The following is a 14,060-nucleotide window of genomic DNA, read 5'->3' as shown; positions in this document are numbered from 1 at the left end:
AGATAATATTGATAAATAACTAAGATTTTAGACTCAAAACATTGCTTTTAATGTGATACCTTGACCAAAACAATGCTTTCCTAGTAAATGGGTAAAGAGAAATTAAAAGGTACATAGCTTCTTGAGATGAAAAGGGAGATAATTCAAAATTCTTTGTTCATTTCAGTTCCATTGCCATGTTTGGTTTCTGATTGGACCACTTGGTCAGCACCAGATTCTACAGGAACATCATTCAGTTATAGAATGGTTACCAGACCTGCAATTAATGGTGGAAAAGAATGTCCAGAACTGATCAGATCTAAGAAAAGTAAGATTTTTTTTTCTTTTTAAAGATGGGAAATAAATTTCACAAGTGATCTGAAACTCATTTTCAGTGCTTTAACATTTGCAATTTCAAAATACTAAAATTCGTACAATTTGGCATTATGTTAGTAAAAATGATTTTGTTCTTTTAAAGTTATAGTTTGATTTTAATTGCTTAAGAGTTTGATATTAGACTTTTTGTGTGTAGTCCTTTTCATACCTTTAATATTCTCCAATTCATGATTATAGCATAAAACTGTATCAAATAAGCTTATTAAACAATATTTCATTCTCAGGATATGAGTCGTTTGAACTATATACAAACAATTTTTAAACATAAATGGTATGGTATATTTAATGTTAACTTTTAATTAAAAATCTTTTTTTTAAATAACTGAGACACAAATTAAGAACCAGTACATTTAACGCGATCAATTTCAACTTAAAAAGAAATATATAATGAGGAGGTAGACTTGTTGGGTTTTTTTTTTTGATAGATAATGATGATCAATGGACTTTTAATGTCCAGTGGCAAATTAAATGCATATTCAGGACGAGAACATTTTATATAATACAATATTAATAATATGAACCCTGCATTTTACTAGATTGACATGCTGAGCCTGATTTTTAATGTGCTAGTTCACAAGGTACCAACTACTTCCCACACCTGAGACCAGCACACAAACATGAAACACCATTGAAAATCTTATTGTATGTTTGAAGCCATTGTGACATTTATTTTAATTATGTGTTTAATCTTTCAGTACCACTGCCATGTCTTGTATCTGACTGGACTGAATGGTCAGCACTTGATGGTACTGGAACTTCATTTAGATACAGAATGGTAACCAGACCACCAATTAATATGGACGGAGAGTGTCCACCATTGATACAAGCTAAGAAAGGTTGGTTTTCTTTTCATTTGAAAGATGAGTTTAATTTTATCCACCACTCATAATGTCAAACTAAGGTATGCTGTTTATTTTATTTGTGTATTTTTGGCAAGGTTGCAATATAAGGTTTGCAAATAGTGTAAAACAGGCTTAATTACAGTGTGGTGATATCAGGCTTTCTGCAGTCGGATTGGAGGGTGATTTTTGGAAAAGTTGATACATATTATGTATTGTAAATTCACAAATTATTTCAAAGTTTTTATTAATGCGAATAATGCAATTGGATGAGTATCATAAAAATAAGAATTTGCATTCTGATATCCAATACATATATCTGTATGGAGATTATCCTGAAATCGCAATAATTAATCTCGCATTTTGTCCACTTTTAAAAAATCACAATAATAAATGCACGCAATAATTTCTGAATTTACAGTATTAAATTACTTCCATGGTCTTCATTAAAAAAAAGATTTTTTGATTCTATTTTTGAATTACTTTTGCAGAACCACTGCCATGCATTGTTTCTGACTGGACCGCATGGACATCACCAGATTCAACAGGAACTTCATACAGTATCAGAATGGTAACTAGACCTGCAATAAATGGAGGAAAAGAATGTCCAGAACTCATTAGATCAAAGAAAAGTAAGTTTTTATAAACAAATTTTAGGCTCTAGGCTTAACTATGAATGTAAACAATATATGAGGTGAAGGTGAAGGTTATCTGGCTGTTACACATTACAAAATGTTATTCCTCCCTTACATTGGCCTCAATGTCTTGTCTCATTGTACCTTACATGCCTTCGTTATGGCAGGTTACGTATAGGGAGTAAGAGCAAGACTTTAAATTTTAGTTCCTTTTTTCTGGCTGACATACCTTGGAATATATGGATCAATTGGACTAGTACACAGTAGGGTTCAAATTCATATCCCATTAACAGTCAGGTTTTCATCCCATTATGTAAGATTGTACCCGAATATTAAACATGTATCTATCCTTTTTTTATAAAATCTATTATCAATGAAGTGTCTAAATGGATACTTTATCAAATTTTTGTTGAATATTGTGGGATGTTATGAGAAACTGTCACAGTATTGTTGTTTATTGTGTATAAAGTTTCCTCCAATCACAAAAGGGGGCCTCGGTGGCCAAGTGGTCTAAGTAGTTATTACTGTAATCACTAGCCAGTCAACACTGAGGTTGTGAGTTCGAACCCCGCTCGTGCGGGTGCACTCGACTCCAATCTTAATTGACTAGGATTGTCAGTTTTCCTATCGAAGGTCGTGGTTTTCTCCGGGCACTCCGGCTTCCTCCACCAATAAAAACTGGCCGCCAGGAAATAGCCCAAAAGCGGTGCTTAAAAGTGGCGTTAAAACACCAAAAATCAAAAATCAAATCAAATCCAATCACAAAATTTAGTACCAACAAAAAACATTTTTTCCATTGAGTCTGAATCTGTTATTGTTATTAGTAAGTCTGCAAAGTATCCAATGAAACGAGAATGTTTTCACAAATTAAACTAGAAAATAAACACCCACAAAAGAACTGTACTTTGAGAGAAATTTTGAATTAATCCTGTGTATCATGTGATCAATCATAATATGAGGGACCTCTTTTAATTATTTTTTTTTTTTTTTTATTATTATACAGTAAGTCTACCATGTATAGTAAGTGATTGGACAGCATGGAGTGCACCTGATACTACTGGTACAGTCTACAGATTCAGAATGATGACAAGACCTTCACTCAATGGTGGTGCAGAATGTCCAGACTTGTTACAATCCAGAAAAGGTATGGTTTAAAAAAAATTATTTGTCGAGAAATTTGTAAACCAGTTGAACCCTTGATAGAAAACTGGTGAACATGAAATTGTTGAAAATTAGAACTCCTAAAATTGCCTGTTTATTATGGTATTTGTTTGGTATTTAATCTATATTGTAAAATTACCTTGTATTTTTTTTTAAAACAGACTTGTTTATGTTATTTGTTTATTTAGTTTGGTTTGTTTACAGTGCCATCATCATGCATTTTGAATACTCTGGATTCATTTATTTTTTGTGGATTTAGGAAAATTTGCGTTTTCGTGGATATTTGATTTCATAGTTATTCTAATGTATGTACGAATACATTCTTATATAAAATTTGTAATTATTTGAATATTTAAATTCATGGTTCCCCTGTACCCACAAAATCAACAAAAATTGGTATCCAACGAATAAAATAATAAATCCATCGTAACTGTTTTTCTTTAAATTACCTGTGAGACTCTTTCTGATTGAATGGTTTTTATCTTTACAGTGAAATTGCCATGTATTGTAACCGACTGGAATGTATGGACTGCTGTTGATGCCACAGGTGTTTCCTACAGATACAGATATATTGTCCGTCCAGCACTTAATGGTGGCTCTGAATGTCCACCACTTATACAGTCCAAGAAAAGTGAGAGTCATTTCACAGATGATTGTGTGTGTTCATGTGTGTGTGGAAAGGGGGTAGGGGGTTGGTGCCAGAATAATGTCTTAGTTGAGTGACTTGTCATCTTTTGCAATGTTACCATATGTGGTAGCTAGGGGTTTGGGGCACCTAACTCTTTACTTTATATATGTGGGAGCTTTCGTATAATTCATTTTTAATAATTTAAAAATTTGGCAAAGTTTTAATCTCTTGAGGCAATAAATATCTCACTTTTGAAGGAAGAAAAAAAAATGATCAAAAGTTTGTTTTTTACACCTAATAGAGTTCTTAGGCTACCTGACACATTACGTTGTTATACTTTTGTTTTAGGAGCATAGATACAATTTTTTGCAGAAATATAATGAATCTAGTAGAAATAGCAGTATGACTACAACCTAGTGCACTTTGTAAACAAAAAACTGCTACAATTCCCCAAAATTCTTATTTTGACAATTTTTCTTCTTTTAGTACCACTACCATGTATTGTTAGTGAATGGACATCATGGACATTGCCAGACCAAACTGGAACAAGATATAGGTACAGAATGATGCAGAGACCACCACTCAATGGAGGAAAAGAATGTCCAGATCTTGTACAAATGCAGAAAGGTAGATATATATGTATATATAAAGTGACAGGTTTTAAATTGTTCATGCTTTATGAAAATACAGTGACAATTTTCTTCAAGTGTGCACAGTACTACTAAAAAAAAATCAAAGTGGGGTTTTTTTTTGCATGACACAAATTCAGTAAAATTATGTTAATGTAGTTTTCTATTATCTAATTTACTGACACTTAGTTTTATGGCACATGGATAAGAATATGACATTTTTTTCTTTTCTGCGACAAAAGTCACTGAATCAGGAATTAAGCATGGTGTTTTACGTGTCAGCCTGTCAGGGTCAGCTGAGTCATCAATTATATAAGGTTGTGATAAGGTTAGACAGACAAGACATATCTCTTTTTTTTTATTAAAATCCTTTTCCACTGATTTAGGTGCAAATAATAGTGTTAAAGTTACTATGACCCTGTCAGTATATATTGTTAAACCTGACAGCATAACACATATTGTTTCTATGCCATGCCGCCTTTATGCTTAACGTACATCAAAAATATTTTTTTATGCCTTGTCTTTGATAGTAGGGGCATCTTGTTTTCCAGTCTTTGCTTACATCTATTTGTCAGTCTTGTAACAGGTTAAAGGTTAAGTTTAAGGTAGTTTACCATGAAGTTGTGGTCACATGATCAACTTGTTTATTTTATTTCAAACGAAAATATTCAGCTAAAATAGGAATGTAAGGAAACTGATCAGAAGTAATTTAAACAATTTGTAGTTGTTTACTCCTTTCCTATTTAGTTTTGATCAGATTGATTTTATAGGTGTTCGGTAACAAGTGAAAACAACACGTTATAAATTTCATGAGTCTGAAGCGCTTTTCTGGATTTACCTTCATCAGAAACGCTAAAAGCCAAATATTTGAAAGCCAAGGATGTATAAAACCGAAACAGTTGAATAACAAACTATAGATTTTGACATTTCTGCATATGGAGAAATTTGTCAATTCAAAATGTCAAACTGTTTATATTCAAATGAAAAATAGCTTGACAGAATTGCTTCATTACAGATACATTTATGTATTCCATTATTATATGCAGAATGGATTTTTTTACTATAAAGCTTTTATTACAGAGATAGAAGTAGACAGGGGGAGAAATATATACTCATATCAAAAATAACCTTGATTATTTTTATTCTTGCAGTACCACTTCCATGTATTGTAAGTGACTGGACAGAATGGAGTGCACCTGATGCTACAGGAACATCATACAGGAACAGAATGGTACTGAGACCTCCACTTAATGTTGATGGAGAATGTCCACCACTACTACAATCCAGAAAAAGTAAGATTGATCAAAATTAATAAGATTTTCACAAATTTTAGTACATATTTTTTTTAAGTTTAATGGTTAAAGAATGGGAATTTACAAATAAAAAAAAATTAATTTATTGTATTTCTTTTTCCATTAAAAAATGTTTAAAACCATATACTTTGACAGTAGAAATGATCCAGCCTTTAAAAACATGTTCTCGTTATGAAATTTGTTTATTTTGAATTGAACTCATATTTTTTGTGGAATCCATTTTATATGAAAACACCCATTGTAAGTTATGATCCCAGTCTTGATAGTTAAAAATAATCTCCTTATAAAATCCAAAGATATTTGGTTATTTTATGTTTAATTGTCAAATATGAAATGCCACAAAAGAACAGTTTTCAACTTCTATTGGTAAGACTTGTCACCATGTACATTTGTATCAAGGTATATACAGGGGCGCATTCATCATTTTTTAAAGGAGGGGGACGTAACTGAAAATATACTGCTGAGCGATGTGAAAATTTTTAGACAATTTTACGCATAAAAAATTAGACATTTTTATTATCAAAGGGGATGGTACGCCCTCTATGCTCCTTCTGAATCCACCACTGATATCATACATGTTTTCTTGAAAGTTAAGAATTTCCTGACATGTTTTTAGGAAATCATGAGCAATGGTATTTTTTTTCAGTCAAACTCCCATGTATTGTTTCTGAATGGACTGAATGGTCTAAGCCAGATCCACAAGGAACACGAACCAGAACCAGAGGTGTAGTAAGACCAGCAATGAATGGTGGACAAGAATGTCCAGAGTTAATCCAGAGAGACAAAGGTGGGCATCATGGTTAACTCTTAGTGTGATAAACTATGTTTGATATAAGGTTGATTTTGGGGGAAATAGAATGACAATTAAAAATGGGAAAATAACAGAATTTTTACAGCAAAATCAAGGATATAACAAAGGTAAAACATGTAATATGTTCACCGAAATATACTTAGAGAAGAAATAATATTCGATTGATCTTTTCTATGATAATCTATTACTGATAGGTAGATATATACTAGTAGATAAATATCTTCATTATTTTAGAACTAAAAGATAATAATATGTAGATATTTCCTACAACAAACTTTTACATCTTTTACAGTTGAGGTAATATGTGTAGTATCTGAATGGGGACCATGGAATTATGCAAACTCTGATGGAATAAGTAAACGAGAGAGAACTGTAATAGTACCACCACAAAATGGTGCTGGCAATTGTCCTCCATTAGAAGAAACAAGAAAAGGTGAGTATTAGAAAACATGCTTAACATTGTTTTGGACAAAAGTCCCCTTCAAAAGTTTTCTTTTATTTCTTTGATGATCTGGTATGGAACTTGATTATATGTTTTACAGCTAAATTATTTTACCTAATGCAGTAAATTTAAGTTTGCTTAGTGAACCATGAGTTCTCTATTAGCTATTGTAAATATATAATACTAGTCAAACAGGTTTACTAGTCATCCTTTTGGTGCCTATCCAAAGATTATATTAGCTATAAGTAATGGATATTGTTACTATTTTGATAGATAGTAAGCAAGGGTAATATGGATCTTATGGTTCACCTAGCAAACAAATTCTAAATCAGAATTGTTCTTTGTACACGCTCAAGTAAACAAGCTGTAAAAGCAAGATATTATTAGGTTTATGATATTTTAGGTTAAGAAGAATATAAAATCTATACTGTGAATTCATCTTTATTCCTATTGGTTCTAATTTTCGAGGATTTTGTTGGCATTGGTGAACCATGAATTCAAATGTTCAAAAAAATACAAATTTCCTACATGCTTGTATGAAGAAAACCAAGTATCCTTAAAAACACACTATTTTTATTGAAAACACAAAAATTAGTACCCAAGAAAAAAAAAGATTCCAAGTTAATTATAAATGTAAGGTGATGTGGGGTATAAATTAATGAGACAGCAACACAACAACAAAAAAATAACAAAAAATATGTAGAGGGCAATAGACTATCTTCAACCAATATTTCAATATGTAATTATGCCTATTTTTTCCAGTATCGAGAGATTGTGTTGTAACAGAATGGACTTTGTGGACTACACCAAATCGTGGCGGCAGATCAGAAAGAACAAGAGATGTTCAGGTTGCACCATTACATGGTGGAAAACAATGTCCTCCACTCAAAGAGACAAGACGAGGTAAAATGAAGAGAAAATTCTGTTCTCCTTGCAACAAAGTTAATATAGAGTATTTTATATGTCTGTCTGTTTATCCATGCATTTATATGATTATGTGTATGAAAAAAAGACAAATAGACATTCCATGGTCCTCAAAAGACTGCAGAGAAATGAGATTAAAAAATTCAAATTTCACTAAAAAGACTGCATCATTAAAGCACCAGATTTTCAAACAGATAAAAAATAATTGATGCCTCACTGCATTGCAGTAATAGTCCAAATATACATTGACACATATAATTTACTTTATTGTAATGAAATGTTCAAAATGGCTCCCAGATAACCAATATGGGCTTCAAAGAGGGTTATGGGGTTGTTCTTTTTATTTGCTCATATTCAAAAGTAATCCAGAAACTTTAGAAGTTTGGTTGGCAAGATGAAAAGGTTACTTCTAAAAAAATATGCTGTGACGAAAAAGTGCTCTAGTACTTTGGTATTAATTATTTTCATTCCTTACAACATGATCTTTGCTTTTTTGTAGTTGATCAACCTTGTATTGTAAGTGAATGGTCATACTGGTCAACACCAGACTCTAACGGAGTTTCAAGAAGAACAAGAGAAGTACTGCGTGGAACTGTTGGTGAAGGCACAGGTTGTCCAGATCTCCAAGAAACAAGACAAGGTAAACTAAACTTTTGACTATGTGTATTAAAAAATTTTTACTGTAAATTTATTTCTATAGTTAATTGCTGTATTGTGATATTCTGTTTATAAGTTGATGGTAAGGATAGACAGAAAGGCCAATTGTTTGCCATTAGTGGGGGGAAAATGGGCTTAACTGATGGATTAATGGAGGGTAAAAAAATGAATCAATTTTTAGATATTAGGAAGATAAACCTCAAGTGAGAAGATTTTTAATTGTTTTTTTTTTAAATTCATTGTTCATGCAGTAAAAAGAATAATAAAAAAGTAGTCCTGGTGTTTGGAAATGTCAGCTGATTAGAGGTCAATGACTTGCCCACCTGTTTGTCTGTTTGTCCACAATGATAAGCACAATAGGTTAAATAATCAGAAAAAACTACAGCAGAATTTTGTTCACACATATGAAACTTTTTTCTTGCTATGAATATACTTTAAGCAGTGATAATACTGTTAAGTTTCTATTTTCAACACAAGATTATACCTCCACTCTGAAAAGGCAGGCTATATTACAATCACCTTGTCTGTCTGTTCATCCAACAATATCTTAAATTGTCACACTTTTCTCTAGAACCACTGAACTAAACAACTTCATATTTGGTCAGCAGCTTGGCAATCGTGAGTTTTATCGTGTGAGCATATTTTGGTTACAACAGTTTCATTATTTGTTCTCACCATGACGAAGCTCATGAGTCATGATGTAGCATTAAAGTGCCATCAAACAATCAATAAAAGTGAGTTTTAATTGTTGTAGTTGATCAACCTTGTATTGTAAGTGAATGGACATACTGGTCAACACCAAACAATAATGGAATTTCAAGAAGAACAAGAACTGTCCTCCGTCCAGCTGTCGGTAATGGTAAACCATGTCCAGATCTTGAGGAAACAAAGGAGGGTAAGTTAAAACTGTCAGTTACGTGTATCCCATAAGCCTACGGGAAGTCTAGTGGTTGTCATCTGTCATAAATATTTTTTTGTCCCTGATAATACACACATCATCATCAGCACAGATCAAATATTTTTACAGGAGTTAGCCCTGTTGGAATTAGAAACTATATGTGAAATAACTTTGTTAGCAATTCCAAGACTACATTTCATATATATTCATAAAGAAAAGTTATTGCCCTTGGACAGATAAAATATGTGCATCGGTAGGAGACAATGAAATGCTGTTCTTTTATTCATTGTTTTTATATTAAATCAATCAGTTAGTTTTTCCTGTTGTATTGTTTGACATTTTATCAGGTGCTCATTATAGAAATTGTATAGTATTGGTTTTGCTCATTAATATAGGCTGTACTGTGTGTGACCTTGTCCTTCAACATGTATTATATACCTGACTTAATTTGGGGGAATTCAAAGTAAGGTATAAAAGAAATACAGAAATCAAAAACATGGAGCTGCAAATAATTATGCTCTTGGTTGCATTACAAAAAGAGACTGATACATATAAAAGTTACATTGATAACTGATAAGACAAAAAGTTCTGGAATAAACAAACTCAACATACTCAGATATACAACACATGATATTGTCCTTTGGTCTTTGGTGGATAGTTGTCAATAATACCACATCTCCTTATTTTTATACAAGATCATGTTTATGTTACATGTCCTTAGTAGCAGGTGCTTATACTTATGAACCATGCAATAAGGATGCATTCCTTTATAAAAGACATATAATATAACAAGAAACAAGTAATTTTTATTTTTTTTAAAGGCTTTGTTCAATGAGCCAAGTCAGGAATGGTGTTGCATTAAAATAAGTTATTGTTCTTGGGGAAATGTCTTTTTCATATGGCTTTGTTAAACTAACCATGTCAGAAAAGTTAATAATTGATTTTGAGGTATTAAATTTTTCGAGGCGTTATTTTTTGTACTGACAGATGTTTCAATTCTTAACTCACCTGCTGTTCAATACTGAAACATATAAAAAAAAAATCACTCCTAAAAAAATCTTTGTTTACACTATGCATGTGCCGTTAGGTCACTTATATTTTTTTAAATGTTTATCTTTAGTTGGAATTGACTGCGTCATGGGTCCATGGTCAGAGTGGTCAGAGATGATAGAAGGAGGTCTAGTAACAAGATCTAGAAGGATAATGAAGAATGGAAACCAATATGGAGAACCATGTGGCGACACTGCAGAATCCAAAAAACGTATGTATTAATTGAGCATAGGAAAATGGATTCACAAAAACAAATTTGATTTGTTGTAGAATAAAAATGTGTGATATTGTCTTCTTATATAATGGGCACCATGCATGTTTTAATCAATTTGCTGTAAACTAGTCAGTTAATTTTTATTTCTCAAAAGCTATTTTAAGGATGTTGGCTGCTCTGTTTCAAAATCACAAGCTTTTTGAAAGACTGTTATAAATTGATAGAATATAGATAACGGAAATAAAAAAGCAGAAAAAATCTGAATTTATGTAGTAGTTTATATGTAATTTACTAATTTTACAATTGTAATTTGTAATTAAAACATTTTAATTATGTTGTAATACTACACATGTCATTTATTTGTAAATATAGTGAAGATTGACTGTGTAGTACTTGAATGGGGAGCATGGACAGTAAATGCAATTACTGGTACATCAACCAGAAGGAGGGCAATCAAACAGGTTGAACTGAATGGAGGAAGACCATGTCCTAAAACATTTGAAACTGAAGAAGGTAAGGATCACTTACACTTAATTAATCACAATTAACTAGTCACAAAACTTTGGAATTTTCCAAACACTAAGGATTTTCTATCTCAGGAATAGATTACCTTAGCTGTATTTGGCAAAACCTTTTGGAAATTTGGGTCAATGCTCTTCAACTTATTTGTAATTTATTTGGTCTATTTAACTTTTTTGATTTGAGAGGCACCAATGTGTCTTTTGTAGACAAAACGCGTGTCTGGCATGCAAATTTTAATCCTGGTATAAATGATGAGTTTATTTACAATCATTTTTATACATGAATAAACCCTTTCATGGGCTTATGTGCCTGTCCAAAGTCGGGAACCTCATCATTGGTTTAACAAAGTCAGGAATACTCATCAGCAGTTGTTCCAATTAAGTCACGAACCTCATCAGTGGTTTTACAAAGTCACGAACCTCATCAGTGGTTTTAAAAAGTCAGGAATCCTCATCAGTGGTTTAACAAAGTCAGGAATCCTCATCAGTGGTTTAACAAAGTCAGGAATCCTCATCAGTGGTTTAACAAAGTCAGGAACCCTCATCAGCATGCAGTTGTTCCAAGTCATGAACCTCATCAGTGGTTTAACAAAGTCAAGAACCTCATCAGGGGTTGTCCTAAGTCAGGAACCTCATCAGGGGTTGTCCTAAGTCAGGAATTCATTATTATTCGTTGGATAATGATTTTTGAGGATTTTATGGATTAAGGTGAATTGCAAATTTAAATGTTCGACAAGACAAAGTATTTAGGCTAGTATGCAGACTTTGGCAAACCACAAAATCAAATATCCACAAAAATACAATTTTTTTCTCAAGTACAAATATTGGTACCCATGAAAATAAATGCATCCACAGTATGTTATATCTTATTGTTTGTTTGTAACTTTGTGTTGATGGGAGATCTTTGATAGTCTTTGTTTTAAGTTAAGAGCAATTTTTAATTGACAATTTAATTGTTACATTAAGTGATCATCATATTTAACAAAGAATATGCATTCCTGTGGGAATCAACTGTGCTCCACTTCTCACCAACCAATTCTTTTGTTTGTTTGAGGCAAACTTATCATACAGGGTCTGCTCAATCAGCTGATTATCAAGTTAGAAAAAGACTTTTCCACTTTCTTATGAAGACACCTCAATTGTTCAATTGTTCTAAATAATTCTATCAAGCACTTTAAATAACAGTTTACTAAGATTATTATTGGGGGGTAGTGTGGAAGACATGTAATTCATTGTAGTTCTGGCCAAATGAAATGATTTCATATTTTTGTGTTGTTTAGTTGCTGTCTCATTTATGTATACTCCACATCTCCTTTTATTCATTTTTGACTTTTTGCACAAGAATATTAACTATGGCATGCTTAAGCAATAAATGATTTAAGGTAATTCAAAAATGCTGGAATTTGCTGAATTCCTTTTAACATATATGAGATGCATCAGGAAAAATCCTATTATAAATCCCTTTATTTGCATTGCAGTTTCTATTGACTGTGAAGTAGGAAATTGGGGCTCCTGGGGAGCAGCTCATCCAAAGACTGGCATGAGTGAGAGAACTAGGAAAGTTATCAAGAGTCCAAAGAATGGAGGAAAAGATTGTCCTGAACTTCTTGAGAGAAAGAGAGGTTTGTTATCAATACTTTGTGAAAAAAAACTCTTTATTACTATTTTTCCATACAAGAGTGATAAGTAAACGATATGTATGACCTTTTTCAAACATAACAACAAAAATTTTAACAGTGAAAGACAAAACACATTATCAATTTTTAAACATCTGTATGTTTTAAAAACTAATTTTATGATGCAAACTAATAAAATTTGAAATGACATCTTTTATTTCCCTTCATGAAGGGTAAATAACAAAAACCGAAAGAAAAAAAATCAAGGTTCAATTTAATTCTACAGAAAAAAAGAAACAAAAAGTCTTAATTTTGTTTAGTTGTTGAAACTGTTAAGTTATGTAAATCATCTATCATTGTTAAGGATGTTGTCATAAATTCACAAAATATCAGAAATTTCCACCACCTGTAACTTGTGAACCCTAGTGACATGGTCGTATAATTTTTAAAAATACATTTTGGTGAAGAATAAAAACATCCTTCATTTCTTATACATCCGTGGTACATTAAGTAAAATAAAAGGTTTCTAAAGATATGTTTTTCTATAATTAGTTAAAATTGACTGCCGTGTTGGACACTGGGAAGAATGGAGTGAACCATTTGGATTTGGAACAAGGACCAGGAGGAGACAGGTCATTCAGCCCCCAGCAAATGGTGGTGACAGATGTCCAGATTTAGAACAAGAGGCTCCAGCTGGTATGTTTATTTGTGTATGCCTGTAGTTATATATCATTAAGATATATAAAAAAAAAAGTTCTCATCCTTTCACCCATTAATTGTTTTTTTTTGGCTTAGTTTCATTTAGCACAATTATTCTTCAAATTCCTTCTAATTTATTTAAAATCAGCTAAAAGAAATAATAACTGAAACCATCAGTTTTCCCCATATTATTGTGGAATGAGGGTGATAATCTAAAATTGATTTCCTAGAGACTGATGATGTCATTGGGTTGCTTTCACATTGAATTATACTCCACATCCTTTCATTTGTATTGCAAATAAATTATACAAAAGTAACATGAATCAATATATATATGTGTGATACATACTAATTTGAAACGACAGGAAAAGGATATCACGTAGTGCTACTAACCTCTTTATCAGAGCTAAAAGATAAATGCAAAACTTCCCTTGTCAGAAAACCTGAATGCTGTCAGAAAATTTCACTTTAATAAAAAAAGAAAATATTTTGAGCCTCATTTTTCTGGAAAAACAAAAAAGTGGCCCGTTTTATTTTGTGATTTTAAATCAATGGTCTTGCACAACATATCTCACAATCAGATAAGTGACAATAAATTTTATATATCTTAATGAAGATCAATCAGATTTTATACATAATAAGAATATT

The 14,060-nt window shown here is 31.9% G+C and overlaps 1 protein-coding gene across 1 annotated transcript in view; it reads left to right on the top strand.

The window, feature by feature from the left end:
• Positions 1–14,060, top strand: part of LOC127698846 (uncharacterized) — a 141,382-nt gene that overhangs the window by 125,263 nt on the left and 2,059 nt on the right. The window contains exons 139-153 of the mRNA XM_052202529.1: positions 167–307; positions 1,071–1,211; positions 1,706–1,846; positions 2,853–2,993; positions 3,501–3,641; positions 4,125–4,265; positions 5,419–5,559; positions 6,227–6,367; positions 6,684–6,824; positions 7,596–7,736; positions 9,169–9,309; positions 10,433–10,573; positions 10,949–11,089; positions 12,576–12,719; positions 13,266–13,409. Coding sequence (XP_052058489.1) covers positions 167–307; positions 1,071–1,211; positions 1,706–1,846; positions 2,853–2,993; positions 3,501–3,641; positions 4,125–4,265; positions 5,419–5,559; positions 6,227–6,367; positions 6,684–6,824; positions 7,596–7,736; positions 9,169–9,309; positions 10,433–10,573; positions 10,949–11,089; positions 12,576–12,719; positions 13,266–13,409 — 2,121 coding nt within the window. The remainder of the gene's footprint in view (positions 1–166; positions 308–1,070; positions 1,212–1,705; positions 1,847–2,852; positions 2,994–3,500; positions 3,642–4,124; positions 4,266–5,418; positions 5,560–6,226; positions 6,368–6,683; positions 6,825–7,595; positions 7,737–9,168; positions 9,310–10,432; positions 10,574–10,948; positions 11,090–12,575; positions 12,720–13,265; positions 13,410–14,060) is intronic.

Source organism: Mytilus californianus, unplaced genomic scaffold, assembly GCF_021869535.1.
Source record: "Mytilus californianus isolate M0D057914Y unplaced genomic scaffold, xbMytCali1.0.p SCAF_4, whole genome shotgun sequence".
Classification (NCBI taxonomy): domain Eukaryota; kingdom Metazoa; phylum Mollusca; class Bivalvia; order Mytilida; family Mytilidae; genus Mytilus; species Mytilus californianus.
The sequence above is the reverse complement of the archived record's forward strand: the minus strand, read 5'-3'. Positions and strand labels throughout refer to the sequence as shown.